At 40.5% G+C, this 16825-nt stretch overlaps 1 protein-coding gene across 1 annotated transcript in view; it reads left to right on the forward strand.

Annotated features, from left to right (window-relative positions):
• Nucleotides 1-7615: 7615 nt before the first annotated feature.
• CNKSR3 (CNKSR family member 3) overlaps nucleotides 7616-16825 on the forward strand; it is a 29161-nt gene continuing 19951 nt past the window's right edge. The window contains exons 1-3 of the mRNA XM_010138516.1: nucleotides 7616-7667; nucleotides 8724-8887; nucleotides 16165-16367. Coding sequence (XP_010136818.1) covers nucleotides 7616-7667; nucleotides 8724-8887; nucleotides 16165-16367 — 419 coding nt within the window. The remainder of the gene's footprint in view (nucleotides 7668-8723; nucleotides 8888-16164; nucleotides 16368-16825) is intronic.

Genomic DNA, 16825 nt, shown 5'->3' on the forward strand with positions numbered 1-16825 from the left:
AGGAAAAAGAGATGTTTATAATTTTCTTTTTTTTATTTTCATCCTTCATCTTTCTCTGGTCAGCAGTCCTTTTCTGGGGATGACTGGGATTAGCAAGGAGTTACAGCTGAAATGCTGCCAGCAAGATGTCATGCTGCCAGCAAGATGTCATGCTGCCAGGCATCTGAGGTCTTGAATATTAGCCCTTGTTTGTGGTTCCTGTTATTCCTTCTTGGAAATCCATTTTCCACATGATGAGTATTTGGGGTGATGCTGTGGAGTCTGGCTGCCTGGGACTGAGAGGTAAATCCTGAACCAGGATGTCTCTCTGTCTTCCCTCTTCCTTCCAGGTGCGTCAAGGTTTCAACCCTAGAAGCCAAGTGGTACTTATAATGGCCTGATATTCAGAGGTGAAGTCAATCATGTTCTCCCAGGGAAGTGGGTGACATTAGTGGGTGTTGTGGCAGCAAAGCTCCACTGCGTTATGACCTGTTGCAGGGGCCCACAGCTGTGCGCAGATGTCCAGTCCAGCTCTGCTGGTGAAAAACATGACTCCATGTATGTTCTGACCCACCTGCCTTCAAATGGGTGGAAATGTAATACTATATATATATATGTACACACTGTTTGTTTCTAGTATAGTCTACTTTTTCGTATCTAGAGGGAATGTCCTGTCAAATAAATAAATATATTTACAATAAAGCCTGTGAAAAAGGCTTTATTTACTCTCTCTCTGTGGTTGTGTCATAATGATCTATTTATTTTTCAGTGTGGTAAATTATGATTAGCCTGTGTCTTCACGCTTGTATCTCTTTTACAGAGAGAGACTTTTCTGGTTAAACCTGTATGTCATTATGCTGTGTCCTGTTGTGAGAGGGGTTTTTTTGTTTGTATGTGTTTGTTTTTGTTATGTTTTTTTGTTCTGTTTTTTTGTTTGCTTTTTTGTTCTTTGAAATGTGCTGGGCCAGCACAATTCCCTTCAATTTCTATAGCATTACATTTTAATTTTGTCCTTAATTTGAATCCTTAAAACTATGTCATAATAAGACTCCCTCCTTGGAAAACAGTAGAAATACATTTCTCTTCCCACACCACTTTTTTGAGTTTTAGCTGAAATGCTTTTGTTGTTAAATGCCATTGGCTTTTCATTTGTTATAGAATTGCTTTTATCTCGGTTAATTGTATACTACCATTCACTCACGTCAATACGTTTTTGCGATCCTGATGCAAGTTTACTCGTTGTCAGTTGAAGGTACAATTTCTAAATTAATTCACTCTTGTTATTTCCCACATACTGTTAATTTCTGAAGCTGGATTACAGCTCACAAGAGCAGCAGTGTCATTCACTGTGATCTGTTTCCTAGTATTACCGGGGTCTATTTTTGCTGAGGTTTTTTTTTTTCTCCAGTCTGTAAAAGCTTTGCTTGTATCTTTGGTTTAAATTGATATCACAATTTAGTGTCCATGTTTAGCCTTTTCCTCTGCAGCTCCACTGCCCCACCCCCACCCCTTCTATTTCTCTATATAGATTTTTTGTTAAAACCTTGTGTCACTATTACAGTAAATACTAACACCAATAGTAGGTTTCATTAGCAAAGGGATAACATTTTTCTGAAGTCTTAGGGTAGAAGTAATTAAAAGGAAGCTGCCATTTACATTTTGGTGCTGTCTATGACACAGCTATGGAAGTCCTGTGCTGTCTAGCTCAGTGTCCCATCTTAAACGTTTGCCAGAGACGCGTTAGGGAGGATCACAAGAAAGACGACATCTTGTGTGTTTCCTTCTGTAGACTTCCTCAAGCCTTCAACCATTGCAATTTGAGTCTTTCAGAGTCAGACGTGACTTCTGTGGTGTTTTCTTTCATGAACCTGTTCACCTTCCCCTGAACCCGTATGGATGTGGAACGTTCACTGCATACTGCTGTCTGAAGAACCACTCTCTTACTGCTTGTTTGGACTTGTTATGTGCTAGCTTCATTGGCTTTTTCTAATTCCTGTACTGGAAGAGTACAGTGCTCTTTCTGCTTTTCTGTGCCACTTGTGGCTTTATAGGCCTTTATCACGTCCTTTTCCTCCCTACAATCTTCTCTGCTGTAAAGACTCCACTCTTACTTTCTCTATGTCTGCTTAGCTTCCTGAAAAAACTTTGTGTGGGAAATCTGGGTTGTTTTTCCTGGCTTTTGTCTAGATAGGTCTTGCTTTGCAAACCTGCTGGAGTTCTTGGAAGCGTTCAGCAAGCGTGTGCACAAGAGCTATTTTGACTCTTCCTTAACATACTTCATGATTTACCCTCTGAATTGTTGAAGCTTATAATTGTCCTCAAGTTTGCAGTCTGGAGCATGATAATGGGTGCTGCTGGAATGGTCTCAATCGGTGGCTTTGTAGGGAGAACTGCTAAAAAGTACAGCGCAGAGGAATGCCTGTCAATCAGAGATTGCATCTACATGGAGTTAAAAGTTAAACACAGTCTCCATAGCCCTTCTGGTCAGGATGGTTTACAACTCAAATTTGTCCATCAGTTCTTTTATTACAAGGCAAAACTTTCAGTTTGCGTTCAAAGGAAGCTGAGGGATTTATGGATGGATTTGAATGGAATGAATGGATTTATTTGGAGGTAGTGTGAATGCATGTGTGTAGTCTGTTTTTCCAGGCTAAATATGTTAGTTGGAAAAACTGAAAATAGCAACATGTTGCAAAAGGCTTTCTGTGCGACTGTCAGTCGAAGGGGATTACAGAGGGGACAGTAAAGCACTCATTATCAAAGCTGAAGGCTTCGCCCTTTCCCTCTGTCCTTCTGTGACCTTCATGAGGGAGCTGCCCTTTGCATCCCTGCTGGCAGGCAGAGGCCAGCAATTTGTCTGGTTTCATCCTGTATGAGGCAGGGTACAGACAAGAAACTTCTGAACTGTTCTGGCTGTTCTCAGCAGCGCCTGTCGTAGGCAGAGGTAGACCTAATGCCTGGTGAGGCAACAGCCTGTGCCTGCTTGATTGGGATGCAGGTGATTAAACAGAAATGTGGAAGACTTGCTTACAATTGACTACATGATTTTATAAACAAGCTGGTTTATGCAGGAAACATTTTATGATGCTGATAATAAGCAGCTCTTGCTCTTCAGTTCTGTTCTGTTTTGTTTGGGTTTTGGGTTTGAGTGATTTATACTTCGGATGGTGGCTATGTCATGAGTGGTTGTGAAACTACTTGGATTATAATGTTGAATGAAAGAGTTTTTTCCCCCTCTGTGTACACTAGACAGTAATTCAAAGAACTCTCGAAGGGTTTTATTTTTTTTTTTTCCTTGGCAAACTGAAAGCCTTTGAGCTCTTTTCTGGCCCCTACAAGTGGCTCGCACCAACTGATAACTAAACTTTCGTTTTGAAAACTTATGGAAAGGTAAATGCTAGAATAGTCTTGATAGCTGAGGGAACAGTCAGGCATGTGAGTCCTAGAAAGTCAGTTCTTCCCCAGGCTCAGATTATTACTGAATTAGATTTCCATTGACTGCTCTAGATTTATTTTTCAACATGTTTTTAAAGGACTTTGAATTCCTTTGCTGAAGTCATCCCTGGCTCTGTTTGCCTGTAGTATTGCAGGAGGAGAATGACAACCATGGTGTTACAGTGGAAAAACCTTCTTTCTATTCTGTTCTAAATTAAAGAAAACTGGGTTTGTTTTGTTTCTCCTTGAACTTTACCATTCATTCTTTTCCACCCTGTACCTGTCTTACTGAGCTGCTCCGGCTTTTCACAGCTGTCTTGCAGACTCTTTCTCCTTACTTTCATTTGCCTTCTCAGGTGCTGGTTCTCCTGCTTATGAAGTAGCTCTTTTCTCTTTCTGGTGTTCATTTGCTGCCTTGATTCCTTCCTGCTTTTTTTTTCCAGTCCTGGAAATAATTGGGGGAATTGAAAGGAGGAAGCTATCACAACAACAGTTATAAAGTATGGAATATAAATGATAGTATAATGGCACCTACCATGGGGTATGTCAGAGATTCTTTGATGGTCCTTCAAAGCTTGGGAGGATGGATTGAAGTTGGTGTGCCAAGGAGTCTTTGGAGACTAAAAGTAGCAGCTGAATAGGCCCTGAAGGGGAGACCAGAATGATAGTGGCTTTCTTAGGTGGGAAGGTTAGATGATTACCTCTTAAGGTGATGAGGCAAAAAAGACTTTGGCAGTGCCACCTAGCCAGCTGTCCAAGGTCTCAAAGAGCCCCTCAGTGGGCTGAGGGTTGTCATTGACCTTGGTGCTATTCTGAGACACCAAGTGCTACCAGTTTGATAGAGTTACCCAACAGAGAAGAGTATGCGTTCATAATAATAAAGATGTATTTCCTTGGGACAGTGAGCAATGATCCCCATGGTGGTGTTATGTGAAAGAGAAGGTCTTGTGCTTATGTGTTCTTCTCCTGTTCAAGTGGCTTGTGCTCCTTCTGCTGCTTCGTGTCAGCTTTGGCATTTTATGAGCTGTCCTGAGAATCTATTCAAGATCCTGAACTATTGAAAAATGATCTCGTCACCTTCCAGTTTCCTCTCCCTGTTCCTTCCTCAGTTACTTGCCCTGTCTATCTCCCTTTCCCCTTCCTTACTCCACCCACCCCGCTCCCCATGTTGGAGTATATAGACTCTGTGGTCTCACAAGAGAGGAGAGTGAGGAGGAGTGAGATGGTGGGAGGAAAGAAAAGGTGGTGAGTCATCTGGTTTTGGACCTGTGGCCATAATATATTAGTTAACTGCTTTTATTGATTTATAGTAGCTAAAGTATGGTAATGTCTAGCACAGAAGCTGAGCAAAAAGCATGAAGCTACTTAATGACTGCTTAGAAAATACACATCTTCAGTACTTTAGGAGTCAGACATGTCACTGCTGAATGGCTGACAATTATCAAGGTAGAAGCGTTAATTCTCTCTGAATGGTAAACTGATAGTTATGACCAAGACCCAAGCCTCCCCCTTAGTCCCCTCAAAGGTTTTTCCCCTCAATTCTTATTCAAAATAACTTTCTTAATCTTGGAAACAGACTGAGATTGGTATCTGTGCAAATCTGTAAGTGTAAGCCCTGTCCTAATGGTTTTGCATGAATGCAAGGTATTGAATATCTTCTGGGGTGCTTTGCGTGGTGGTGGAAGGTTATTTTAGACAGAAAAGTCTAGACAGTTCTTAGGATATGTTGCACAACTCTACACTTGCCAAAATTTGAAAGGGAGTTTTGTTCAAGTTAGACTGCAGTTCCTCAGAAGGGATAAGGATTTTCACAATCCAAACAATTCTAACTAGACTAGCCTGTCTCCCTCCTTCCCTCCCCAAAATCACTGCTACTATTGTAAAATGTGGGTAACATTTTGTTACTGCTATTTCTATTTCCATCACCCCTCACTCTCGGACAGTTATGTAAATAGGAAGGATGTTTTCTTTAAAGCATGTATGTGCAAGGAGTAATATAAAGGTTTCTCGCATGCGGTTGAGATGAATGCTTTTTAAACACCCTTTGAGCATAAAATGAGTAGATTAGACTTCAGAAGGGCTCTTCAGTGCGTAAAGGAGATAAATATAGATTTCTTTTCTAGTGTCAGAGTCTTAATTTTGTTATTTGTTTCAGAAATAGACAAAACTTTTCTAGCTCGAACCAGCTAATGTTGCACAGTTGAAAATGGTCTGGCATGTAAGACAGTGTCTTTCTGAGTAATGTAGACTGATTTTTTTTTTATAATTTTTAGCTCATTTTAATAATTTTTTAGTTTCCAAAACTATCCAAACTTTGTTAATGTAGACTTGGTACCAAGTCTACATGAGGCTCTGAAGTTCACAGAGAAAATACATGGAAAGAAATGAGATGTTTGGAGGAAAGAAAAGAGCATTAATTTAGATTGCCACTGGCATTTCAGTGCTGTCTTTTAAAACTTTATTTAAATATTATTTAGCTTATTTTGTTGAAATGATTTATGAGTCCATTTTTCGTCTTGGAGAAATCAGAATTTTTTGGTTTGCATGCAATGATTAAACATTTAATTCATATGATGGAAAATTAAACAATAGGCTATAAATATTGTTGCAATCTCAATTCAAATGTTTAAGGTTTTTTCCATATGTTTCTTAGTAAAAATAATAACGTTAAGGTTGGTAAGCTCATCTTAAACCATTAGTGAATGCTTGCCATGAGCATGTGGGTCTGTCTTTGCTTCCTGCTTTGCATAGTTTTGGTCACTTAATTCTAAAGACATTTTTTAGCTGAGCGGTTATGCCTCTGTTTTGATTTAACATTTGTGTGGGTTTTTTTTATATTTTATAAAACAGAGGTTTATGGTGTGATTGTAGAAGTATTGTTTTTAAGGACTCTTACTAAACCAATATTTTAGAGGTAGCTGTTCAAGTTCTAATAGACTTCCAAGAACAGGAAAGCATGAATTTAAGAAAAAAAAAAAAGCCCAGGCAAGCTGAAAGCACCTAGTTGTATTTCTTGTGGGAGATATATACCTTTGTGAGTCTCACGTTTTAGTGTAGAAGAAAGATCTAGAAAATTGAGTTAATACAGAAAGGGTAGTAGGCAAAAGCAGCACTGCATATGAAAAACTTAAATAAAAACTCATTGCATGCTGAGTAAAGCATTTTATTTTAGGTCTTTGTGTAATTTGTAACGGAAACTGTGGGCTTACAGTGGGAAATGATGGGAAACAGTGGTCTGCAAGACAGCATTAAAAATTGGGAATGCCAAATATGTGTGCTGTATGTCAGCCTCGGTTGAGAATTTGTTTTGAAAAAACAAATTGTTAAACATTGGAGGCCAGATCTTCTTATTATTTTTCCTGGGAAAAGAGCTTGTGTAGCCTAAGGGAGAATTTGGTGCCTGTGGGAAAGAGAAGAGTGGGCTCAATTTTGAAAATTTATGTGGCCTTGCCAAGACAGATGGGAAGAAACAAGAGTGCACACCAAACAACTGTTAGCCCTTGGAGACACTGCTCATCTTGCATGCGGGTTTCCCATTCATAATTACGCTTAAAAATGAAGCGGTGCACACCAGTAGCTCTGCACGTGGAGAAGTCAAGCTTGTTCAGCCAGATTGAGATGTACTGCAGTAATTAAGCTTGCCCAGTCATGTAAAGGGGCTGTTAAGTGCCAGAGTGTCTGTCCTTGTTAACTTCTGAGCGTGCATTATAAAGGCAAGTCATGTGCGTTAAGTATTCCTGTGCCTTTGAGAGTCCTTAATGTACAGATCTGCTCCGAACAGACACTGCAGGGCAGCAGTGACTGCTCGTGCTGCTGTTCTGGAGTGAGTGTGTTTCATGTGACTCCTAGAATCCCCCTTGTGATTCGTCTTGAATGTTTTCTTGGCAGTAGAGTGTGCTGGGAGTGCTTGTTTTCCGGGCTGCTGCTGTGGCTCTGAGTGGAACTGAGTGCTGGTCTTCTGGCTCTCAGTTCCTTGTAGTGCAGGATGTGGTTCGTGTTTCTCATCTGCAGCATTCGACATCCTGTCCATCTCAATGGCTTCCTTTTAAGCCAGTGCAATGGATAAACATCCTTTATACAGCTAAAGGTTCAATTTTTTTAAAAACTGAATGGTCAAACAGTGTAGTTTTTGTGGATGCTGTGAAGTAGATGTCGAATGTGTAATCTGAATTTTTGCTTGTGCCAACTATTTTCCGTGAACATGGTGTATTTCTATAAAACAGATTTAATTGGGTCCTTTCCTTTTGCTCTAGGTAATATTTTGAAGTGGAACAGGGCATCAAGAGCACTGCATCATCTTTAAAACAACACATCTATCCAAATCTTTTCCCCAGATTGCAGCTGCTCACAGGATCTTTAACAACTGAGGAAATGAGCAGAATACACAAGACAACAGGATTAACACATTAAGTTCAGTTAAATAAATGAAAACAAAAACCAGAAATCCTTTCTGTAATTACTGGGGGAAAAGATACTGTAGAGAACAGGATCAGAGAATCACAATTTAAAGTGAGGGTTTTGGAGACCTTGCTGGGACAAAATATTCTAAACTGCTTTAAAAACACTTCATAGATACAGAAGTGAATTATATTTCATATTGGTGTGTGCAGTTGATCCTTAGCAAGGGAAAGGAATGGCTGATTCAGGAAGCTGCAGGGCATCATAAATCAAGGGAATAATGAGACTTGAGCCAAATGTAATTTTGATTACTTTGTCTTTGATTGTTCCATATTCCTCTCATCATTCATTCAGCCCTTTTATATAAAAGTGGATGGGGAACTGCGGGTTTTTATGCTTGTGTTTGTTTGCTTGTTTAACTAGGCTTTGGGCAAGATCTTTGTTCTTGCCTTGCCTTGTATTTATCTTTTTTTGGTCAGCTATTACTTTTTGTGGTTGTTGCTTTGGTTACCCGTCAGGGTTTTGGGTTGCCCTAATAGCTGAGTCTACACATGCCCCCGATAGCTTTTTCTCTGCAGACACCGAAGGGATATTCTTACCTGCTGAGCTTGATCCACAAGGAGCAGGTGGGTTGTGTATTGACTTAGGTGACCCAAAGATTCATATAACCTGCGAGTTCTGTTTCTGTGCTCTTTGTGAAGCAGAGAGTACAACTTCAGTTGCACTGCAAGTTTGTTTCATAATTTGGCATGGTATGTTAGTATGAACTTGCAATTTGTGTCTTTTGCAGGGTTTGTTTTTGTGGTGGGTGTTTTTCTTTTTGGGGGTGTGTGGTTTCACTTGGGAAGAAATGGAGGAAAAGGCAGGAATTTATAATCATATCCCCTTTTCTCCTTTTTGTGTTTTGGTAGGCCTAGATGATTGCCTGCAGCAGTATGTCCCTAAATTTGAACGGGAGAAGATAAATGGTGAACAGCTGTTACAGATTTCTCACCAGGACCTTGAAGACTTGGGCATCTCACGGATTGGGCACCAGGAGCTGGTTCTAGAGGCTGTGGATCTCCTGTGTGCACTGGTTAGTTAAGTGGTGAACAGACATGCAAAGAATTTCTTAAAGTGCTCTTTTGGGTGAATAACTAAAGCGAGTCCGATAAAACCAGAATACCTGTGTCTCTTGCTTTCTGTTACACATCACTGTAAAAGGAAACAGTAAGAATTTGTTTAATTCTCGCAAGCTTTGTGTTAAGAGCTTGCTTTTTCCTGATAAGAGACAATGCTAATTCATTTGGTTGCGCTTCTAAAAGAAAGAGTTGTCTGAGTAGCGTTGTTAGATTTTGTGGCTCCTGTTAGAGAACAGAGTGATTAAAATTGCTGTTGAGTAGAGTGAATTTGTTACAGAAGACGGATGGCTTACTGTGGAAATGACAGCTGCTAATGATTCCTCACATTAGTTGAAACGGGTTTAGGGCTATTCTGTAGTCTACATACCAAGCGATAAAAATGTGCTTGAAATGAGGGATGTTTTGCTAACTCAGTTACAGTCGAGTTAAACTCTCATTGGATTCCAAATTTAAGCTGTTCTTCTACCTTACTCCTGATATATGACGGCACAGATACTTTTAAAACAAACACGCTGAAAAAAAAAAAGATATATTTTGGATGATTTTGCAGGCTTTATTTAAACTGTAGTTTGGAGAGAGTCTTGAAGATGTGTTTGATGTAACACAGTGATTGAGCGCCAGAGGTGTATGTGATTACATCAGGGAGAAGGGTGGGAAAGCCTGCCCGACGATTCCCTGGCCAGCACTGGCCGGTCTTCCCTTCATTAGGTAAGACTTACAGCACCGAGCATACTCTTATTAAAATGGAGAGTCCTTATTGCATGTGTAATACGTGTTTTATTTGCTGCAGAGAGGTGCTACAGGCATCATTCGTACTCTATAACCAGGAATAAATTGGAGAGCCTATACTGAAGGAAGTGTATTTTGTGAAATCACTTCATGCAGTCTGAAATGTTTCCCAAGGAGTGGCTCTTATGTTTGAAAAACATTTTACTTCCTCTCCAGTATTTGATCTCTCAAAAATTTTTAACATGTCACTTGAAAATCTAATAGAGGAATGTAATTAGCCTGAAATGCAGTTCATGTTGTGGGAAGGGATAGTCTGTCAGGCAAATGAAGGGATCTGGTGATTTAGGAAATGTACTGTGTGCTCTATATAGTCCTGACCAAAGTAATGGATGTGGCAGCCCCCAAAGGCACTTTTTTCATCTTACTTTTTAAAATATTAGAATAGAAGGAACAAAGCTGGACAACTGCCAGAACCTAAAGCTGTGTTTTATCTCCTACAATTTCCTTCTCATTTCCGTTGAAGACAAAAGTTTTGACCTGAGATTTGTTTCTGGAAATTCTTTGTGAAATGCAGTTTAAGTTAATGCATTAAGCAGAGTTCACATATTGCAGCTGAAATGTCCCCGTTCCCTTTTAAAAGGTGGAAAAATTCCCGTGTTTTAGGTATGCCCTTTGTCACCTTTCTTGGTGCCCCTTCCTTTGAGTTTTTAGGATTGTTTTATGAAATGACCACTGATTTTTGGTGTGTTTTAAGTTCTAGTGACAGTCAATTTCTTACTTCACTGTCTTTTCATTTTGTGTGAGAGAATGAAGGTTTCCTTATTCCACCTCTGTTAGCACTGTGAAAGTGGGTCTGTGTATTGATATAATTTAGTGAATATGGGATTTTTTTTGTGTGTGTATATGGTTACATTTCCCTAAGTTTTTTTGTCCCTGAATTAAAAAGCAAGGGAAACTATTTCGGGCATTTCCCCGCCCCCCCGCCTGCCTCCTTCCCCGTGCTTTTAGCTCATGCTGTGGAAATGTGGCATTGGCTGGGCCAGCCTGATTTTTATAGGGATAGAACCCTCTTTGGCAGCTACGTTGCCAAGCTCAAAGAATGGCTGCAAGTTATGGTGTTTGCTGCAGTAAGCAAACTCTAGAACCAGTATAGCTGAAAGAGGAATGAAAGCATCTTTGCTGCTTTGGTGATGAGGCACTGTTCCCTCATCTCATAGCAGTGGCTCAATGTGCAACAAAGCTGCAGCTGAAGAGGCAGCAGGAAAGTGTGGACGGGGCTAAAAAGTGAAGGTTTCCTTTGAGTACAGATTTCTGTTATGCTTGAGCTGTTCTAACAGACTTTTCTGAACAGGTGTTGAAGTCTTATTTAAGGGATTTAGAGGACATATCAAAGAAACCATGTTCCCCAGAGGGAATCACTTGAGTGCCTCCATCTTTTTGTTGATGACAATATTTGCTTGGAGGAGAAAAGGGATGGGAGGAAGACTTTTCTTAGTTGTTCTTTTCTTAGTTTTCTCCCTCTTTGGGGAGGGGAGAACAAACATACATAAATATGTTTTTTTTTTTAAACTCATGAAAAACCACAAAAGCAGGGGCAAGGATCCAGGGGTTTCTCAGCCAAATAAATGGAACAAAAAGCATCTAGACAGGTGGTGAAAGCTGAATACTTTACTCATCATTTCGTGATGAGTAGACTTGCCTGTTTGAGCTTAGTAAATATATATAAAAAAATGGGTTAACAAGAATCTATATGCAAATATTTTCACTTTTAATGTGTTCTTTAGATTGGCCTTCTGAATCTTACACTGTGTGACAGGAGAGTTTGGAAGCAAAAAAGCAGCGGACTTTTCTTGAGGTCAGAATGAAGAGATAGTAGTTTTAAGCAATCTAAAAACCCCAAACAACAAACCACAAAACAAATAATTTTTAGCATTATGCCTTTGATAATTTCAGTGGTATTAATATTCTGCCAGCATATTTGCAGTGGAACAAAGCACAACATCATAACATAAAATAGAACATGGGTACTTGAAGAGTTAGTCGTTGTGGCTAATCTTTGTCAAAAGCACCACATCTGTATATCACTTCATAAGATTTCAGTTTTCTGGAGGTCTCAGATTTAGTACAGTTTAGTAGGAAATTTGGGACTCCAAAGTATTCTTTAGGATGCATTTTTGTTGAAGGGGAAACAGCAAGAATGAGTGACTGTGGCAGTCCCTTGTGTTAGCATAGGCATGCAGTGAGTTGGATCAGCTTTTGACCAGGCATTTGGTCTGGTCTTACTCATTTTTTTTTCCCCAGAGCTGGCTTTCAGTTGGATTGGCCAGCAGAACTAGCTCATCATCACAGTGCAGACATGAACATGAAGTGTGAAGGGGAAGGCGAGTAGCAGAGTGCCATGTCAGCCCAAGTCAGCTCTGACAAAACTCCTGTGCTCTCTTGACTTCGGTTAGCCACACTTTTTAAAATTTCATTTTATGTTGGCTGCCTGGCCTTGAGCAATTGTTTGGACAGTGTACTTTTTCTCATCACGTGTCATGGAGTTGGGAAAGAGCGTGCTCTCGTGCACATGTGCTCCTTTGTGCATGTGTGTGTGCTGCCTGCTCCAGCCCTGCGTGTAGCTCCTCAGTTTAATGAGTAACAACCTGGGAATGTTTGACATAGGGTGCTCTTGAGCGCTGCCTTCAGCCCGTGTTTTGATGAAAGCAACTTTGATGTTTTAAATCAGGTGCAATAGTATTGTGTTCTTTGGTTCATGAGCAACATCTTAAACCTTTTGGTTGCTTAAATAATAATCTGTTAAATATTGTAGCCTCAGTTTTGTAGAAATATTTCAAAAAAGCCTGCTCAGCTTTGCACTTCAGCCACTTGTCTCTGTGAAGGCTGTTTGGTGTGCTGCCAAGACATCAGCATTCCTATCTGTCCTGAATTGGGGCCAGAGCTCCATGACAAGTTAAATTAATTCAAATCAGCTGCTGCCTCCACCCCCTCCTGCCCTCAGATTAGTGATCTTTTGTGCTTGCACTAACCTGACCCTGAGGTAAGCTACTTCAGGGAGTTAAACCAGCTGTGTGCACACTACTGTAAAAAGGGAATAGATTTTTTTTTTTTTTTATGTTTTAGTTATCCAAACCATCCCTCCCAACAGAGTGGGCACTGCAAGTGAAGGAGCAGAAAAATAGCACTAATAGGTGGTTATGTGTGAGGTGGTCAAGATAGTGTCAGCTTGGATAGAAACATCGCTGTTATCTGATGAAGGTGCATAATGTTTTCTGAGTGTTACAGCAGACAGGTGAGGATTCTGGCTTGCACCTGGAGCAGGGGGGGTTTGGGTTGTGATGACCCTTCATTCTGGGGAAGTTCATCCCTCAGGGGTGGTCTGTAGTTGGAGAATTCTGTTGCCTGTACTGTAGAGCTGTGTGCTCCCTGTTGTGCTGGATAGCCATAGTGCTTAGCCAGGACTTTTCCTAGAGCACAGGCTGCTTGTTTACAGGTGCATTTCATAGAGTCTCTGGGAGAAGCTGTCGGAGAGCTTAGTGCAGTGACTGGAGAGCTTAGCCAGCGGTGTGCTCTTGATAGGCTGTTGAGGACACCAGATGCAGTTGTAGGTTGGACCCCTCTATCTCCAGAGGGGTCATAACCCTCAGCAACCTGTGTTGCTGAAGTCCACCTCAAAACTGAGAAGTGCTTGAGAGAACTATTTAAAAACTAGCTGAACTGGAAAGGTGACACCGGATTGACCCACTGGATAAATAAGGTGAGAGAGGTGATAAGGAGTGTGTGAATGTTTTAGGGCCAAAGCCCAAATCTGTCCTGGTATATATGAGCTGTCCTCGTAAATGCTGGGGCCATCTCTAATCGCAGACACCCGCAGGTGGCAGGCACAATTTCTGCACCTGAATGACAGAAAAAAAGACCTGGAGATACTTAAGTATTTGAAGACTTTCTTAAGTTCTGACCAGAATGATTACATGGTTATACCATTGTACAGAAAAAACAAAATCTTTTGTATCTCCTGTCCCTTTATGGAAGGGCAGGGGTCAGTGTCTCCTAATTCTCCTATTAAATGGAGAGTTTTTGCCATGGCTACTTTCAAATTCTTGTGGTCACAGGAACTTGCCCCACATCCAGACCTGCTGGTGAAAAATAATTCCTCCAAAAGTAGACTAATACGCAATGTCCTATGAGGAGGAGAAAACTAACTGCTAGAAACGTATCTGAAAGATGCTTTTGTTTGGGGTGTTTTTTCCTTTGGCTTTTTGATTCAGTGTGTTTGGTTTTTTTAATTAAGAGGTGGTAAGGTCATACATGACAGTTTGCAAGTACTTTAACATTGTTTAGTAATTCACATCTTTTCCTCTCTGGACCTGGAAAATTAAAGGATGTCCTTTGCTGTTGCAAGAGTGGCATTTTTTTAATTGGTTATATCCTCTCAACCTCTACTCCTGGCTGCACTTTAAGGCTACTTCCTTGCCAAGAGCCCTCAGGGGGATGAGAGAAGCATTTGAGTAACTTACACCCACTGGGATCTTGTCCATAGGAGGTGGTAGGTATTTGAAAGGTAGCTGAGTGGCTGAAACCTCTCCTTACGCTACTGGATTTCTTTGGGGCGAATTTCTGTTTCATCTTTTCTAAATGATGTAATCTAAGATATTCCGGCCTGCTTCATGGATGCTTGACTCTGGAGGGAATGGAGCCACAAGCCAACAGTACACCCTGGCAGCAAAGAAGTCAGCAGCATCCTAGGCTGCATCCTGGGAGCATGGCCAGAGAGGGAGGGAAGTATTTATCATCCTTTACTTGGCACTTTCTAGTCTACATATGCCTCCCACCCACAAGTACAGGAAAGAGGTGGAAAAATCAGAGCAAGCTCGGTGGAGGGCTATCAGGTTGGTCAAGGCTGGAGTGCTCACCTGTGAGGAGAAGCTGAGGGTCTAGGACTTCTTCAATCTGGGGAAGAGATGGCTTCAGCAAGACCAAACAGCAGAATCCCAGCAACTGCCATGGGGTGGAATGTGGTTGGAGGATGACAGAGCTGGGCTATTCATGGTGGGAGCATGAGAGATTTTGGGTAGAAGTTGAAATGATGTTCAGCCTGGATATAAGGAAACACTTTCTCACCATGAAGACAGTCAGGTGGTGGATCAGGTTGCCCAGAAAGGTTGCCCAGTCTGTCCTTGGAGGTTTCCGAGATCTAACTGGATAAAGCCCTGAACAAGCTGAGCCTGCTGTGAACAGGGGGTTGAACTGAGATCTAAGCTTACCACCAGCCTGGGTGATGCTGTGAACCAGAGTGGAGATATTTGGAACCCCTGGAAACTTGGAATTGAATAGAATTAAGATTTGCTTTAGTTGCTTTGTGTTTTTTGGGGGAAAGGAGAAAGTAGATAGGATAGCTGACTGAATTATGGAACTTGGGGGTTGGTAGCAGGAATCTGCAGCAGCAAAAGAATGGAGAAAGGCGGGGGGTTTTGTATTTTTGGGTGTGTGGGTTTTGGTTGTGTGGGTTTGGGTTGGGTGGGGTTTTTTGGTTTTGTTTTTTTTTTTTAAGCTCTAAGAAAAGATCTAAATATTGCCTGGATCTTAATTTGCAGAAGATGCCCACAGAGATTTGTGCAAGGTGGGATAACTCAAAAGCAAAGATAGCCAGTGACATATTGCTGCGTAATTCACACAAAAAGAAGAAAATCATGATTACAAAACTGAGTTGCTATCAGAACAGATAAAGTACAGTATTTCTGATGTGATCGGAATGAGGTGATCAATGTATTGGTTAAAACAACTGGGTTTTAATCTTATGGCGTGTGCCTTGGTTGTATTTGAATTTATGAAGTTGAAGTTACAGACAGGACTTAGATTGTTTTTTAGGTTTCAAAAGTTTTTATAAAGATGCTGTTGAATGAGAAATACAACATCTAAGAATGGTTTTAATTACTATGTACAGTGTTAATGCAGTCCTCAAACTCGCAAATGCTTGCAAACTTGCACTGCTGTAATCAAGGAGCATAGTTACTGAAAACCTGTGATTCAAATATTTATTCCAGCTTTTGACTGTGAAATTACATTTGCTTCCTGTTGATGTTTTTCTCTTGTCAGATTAAATTTATCTTTAGTTGTGATTGAAATGTTACTTCAGTGTTTATGTAACACAGTAGGGAAAAGAAAAAAAGGTATTTGTTTTCCTTTAACAAAGAAAAACAACTATCCTGTTACTCCAACTTCATTTTAAAGGTAAATGACATCTGATAGGATTGGGACTTCACTCTGATTAAAGTGTCTTCAAATTTCATTAATTTCAGAAACTGAGGGGCTTAGACACCCACAAAAGTATGCTTTAGGGACTGTAGAGTAGAACAAATCTTAAAAGGCATTTTTGCCAAAAACCAGAAAAAAATTGGGCAAATTTTCAGCCCTTCTATTCCATATAAGTGTGTAATTTGTGGTATAGTAAATAGGAGGATTCAGGAGGGAGTTTAATCAAGCTTAATAATATTCATTGCAGAACTATGGCCTTGAAACAGACAATATGAAGAACCTGGTTCTCAAGCTGCGAGCATCGTCCAACAATCTACAAAATTACATCAGCAGCCGTAGGAAAAGTTCAAATTATGATGGAAATACCTCTCGCAAGCCCCCCAATGAATTCCTTACTTCTGTGGTAGAGCTTATTGGTGCTGCTAAAGCCTTGCTTGCATGGTTGGACAGGTAAGAATAAAATGTTTGCATTTTAATTTACTACTATCGTGAATTGCTCCTCCTTTGTACGGGCATTTCTAGATGCTTGGGTGTAAAGATATTTTGGACCTCACTCACCTTTTTATTGGTGATGCCAGGCGGCCTTCGATGGGCAAATTTAATCTAGGATATCTACTCTTGCACTTTCACTCTTGCTAAAACCAATGAAACTGTTTACATCCAAACTGGAATGTATAAAAGTAGAAGTCTTCCTGTTTGAGTCTGTTTCATATGTGCAATTTCCTCTTCTCCCCTTTCCACCTTATAAATTACCTGTCATTGGCAGTTCCATTTCTAAAAGAATTTTTAACATTCCACTGAAATCATGGCCTTAACTCTGTGACTTGGAAACTGAGCAGTGAGAGGTACTCTACCTCTACCTGTTTTTGGTTGGTTGGTTGGGGTTGGTTTTTTTTTTGTTCTCCCCC

The sequence above is a fragment of the Buceros rhinoceros genome, unplaced genomic scaffold (assembly GCF_000710305.1).
Source record: "Buceros rhinoceros silvestris isolate BGI_N320 unplaced genomic scaffold, ASM71030v1 scaffold18066, whole genome shotgun sequence".
Lineage (NCBI taxonomy): Eukaryota > Metazoa > Chordata > Aves > Bucerotiformes > Bucerotidae > Buceros > Buceros rhinoceros.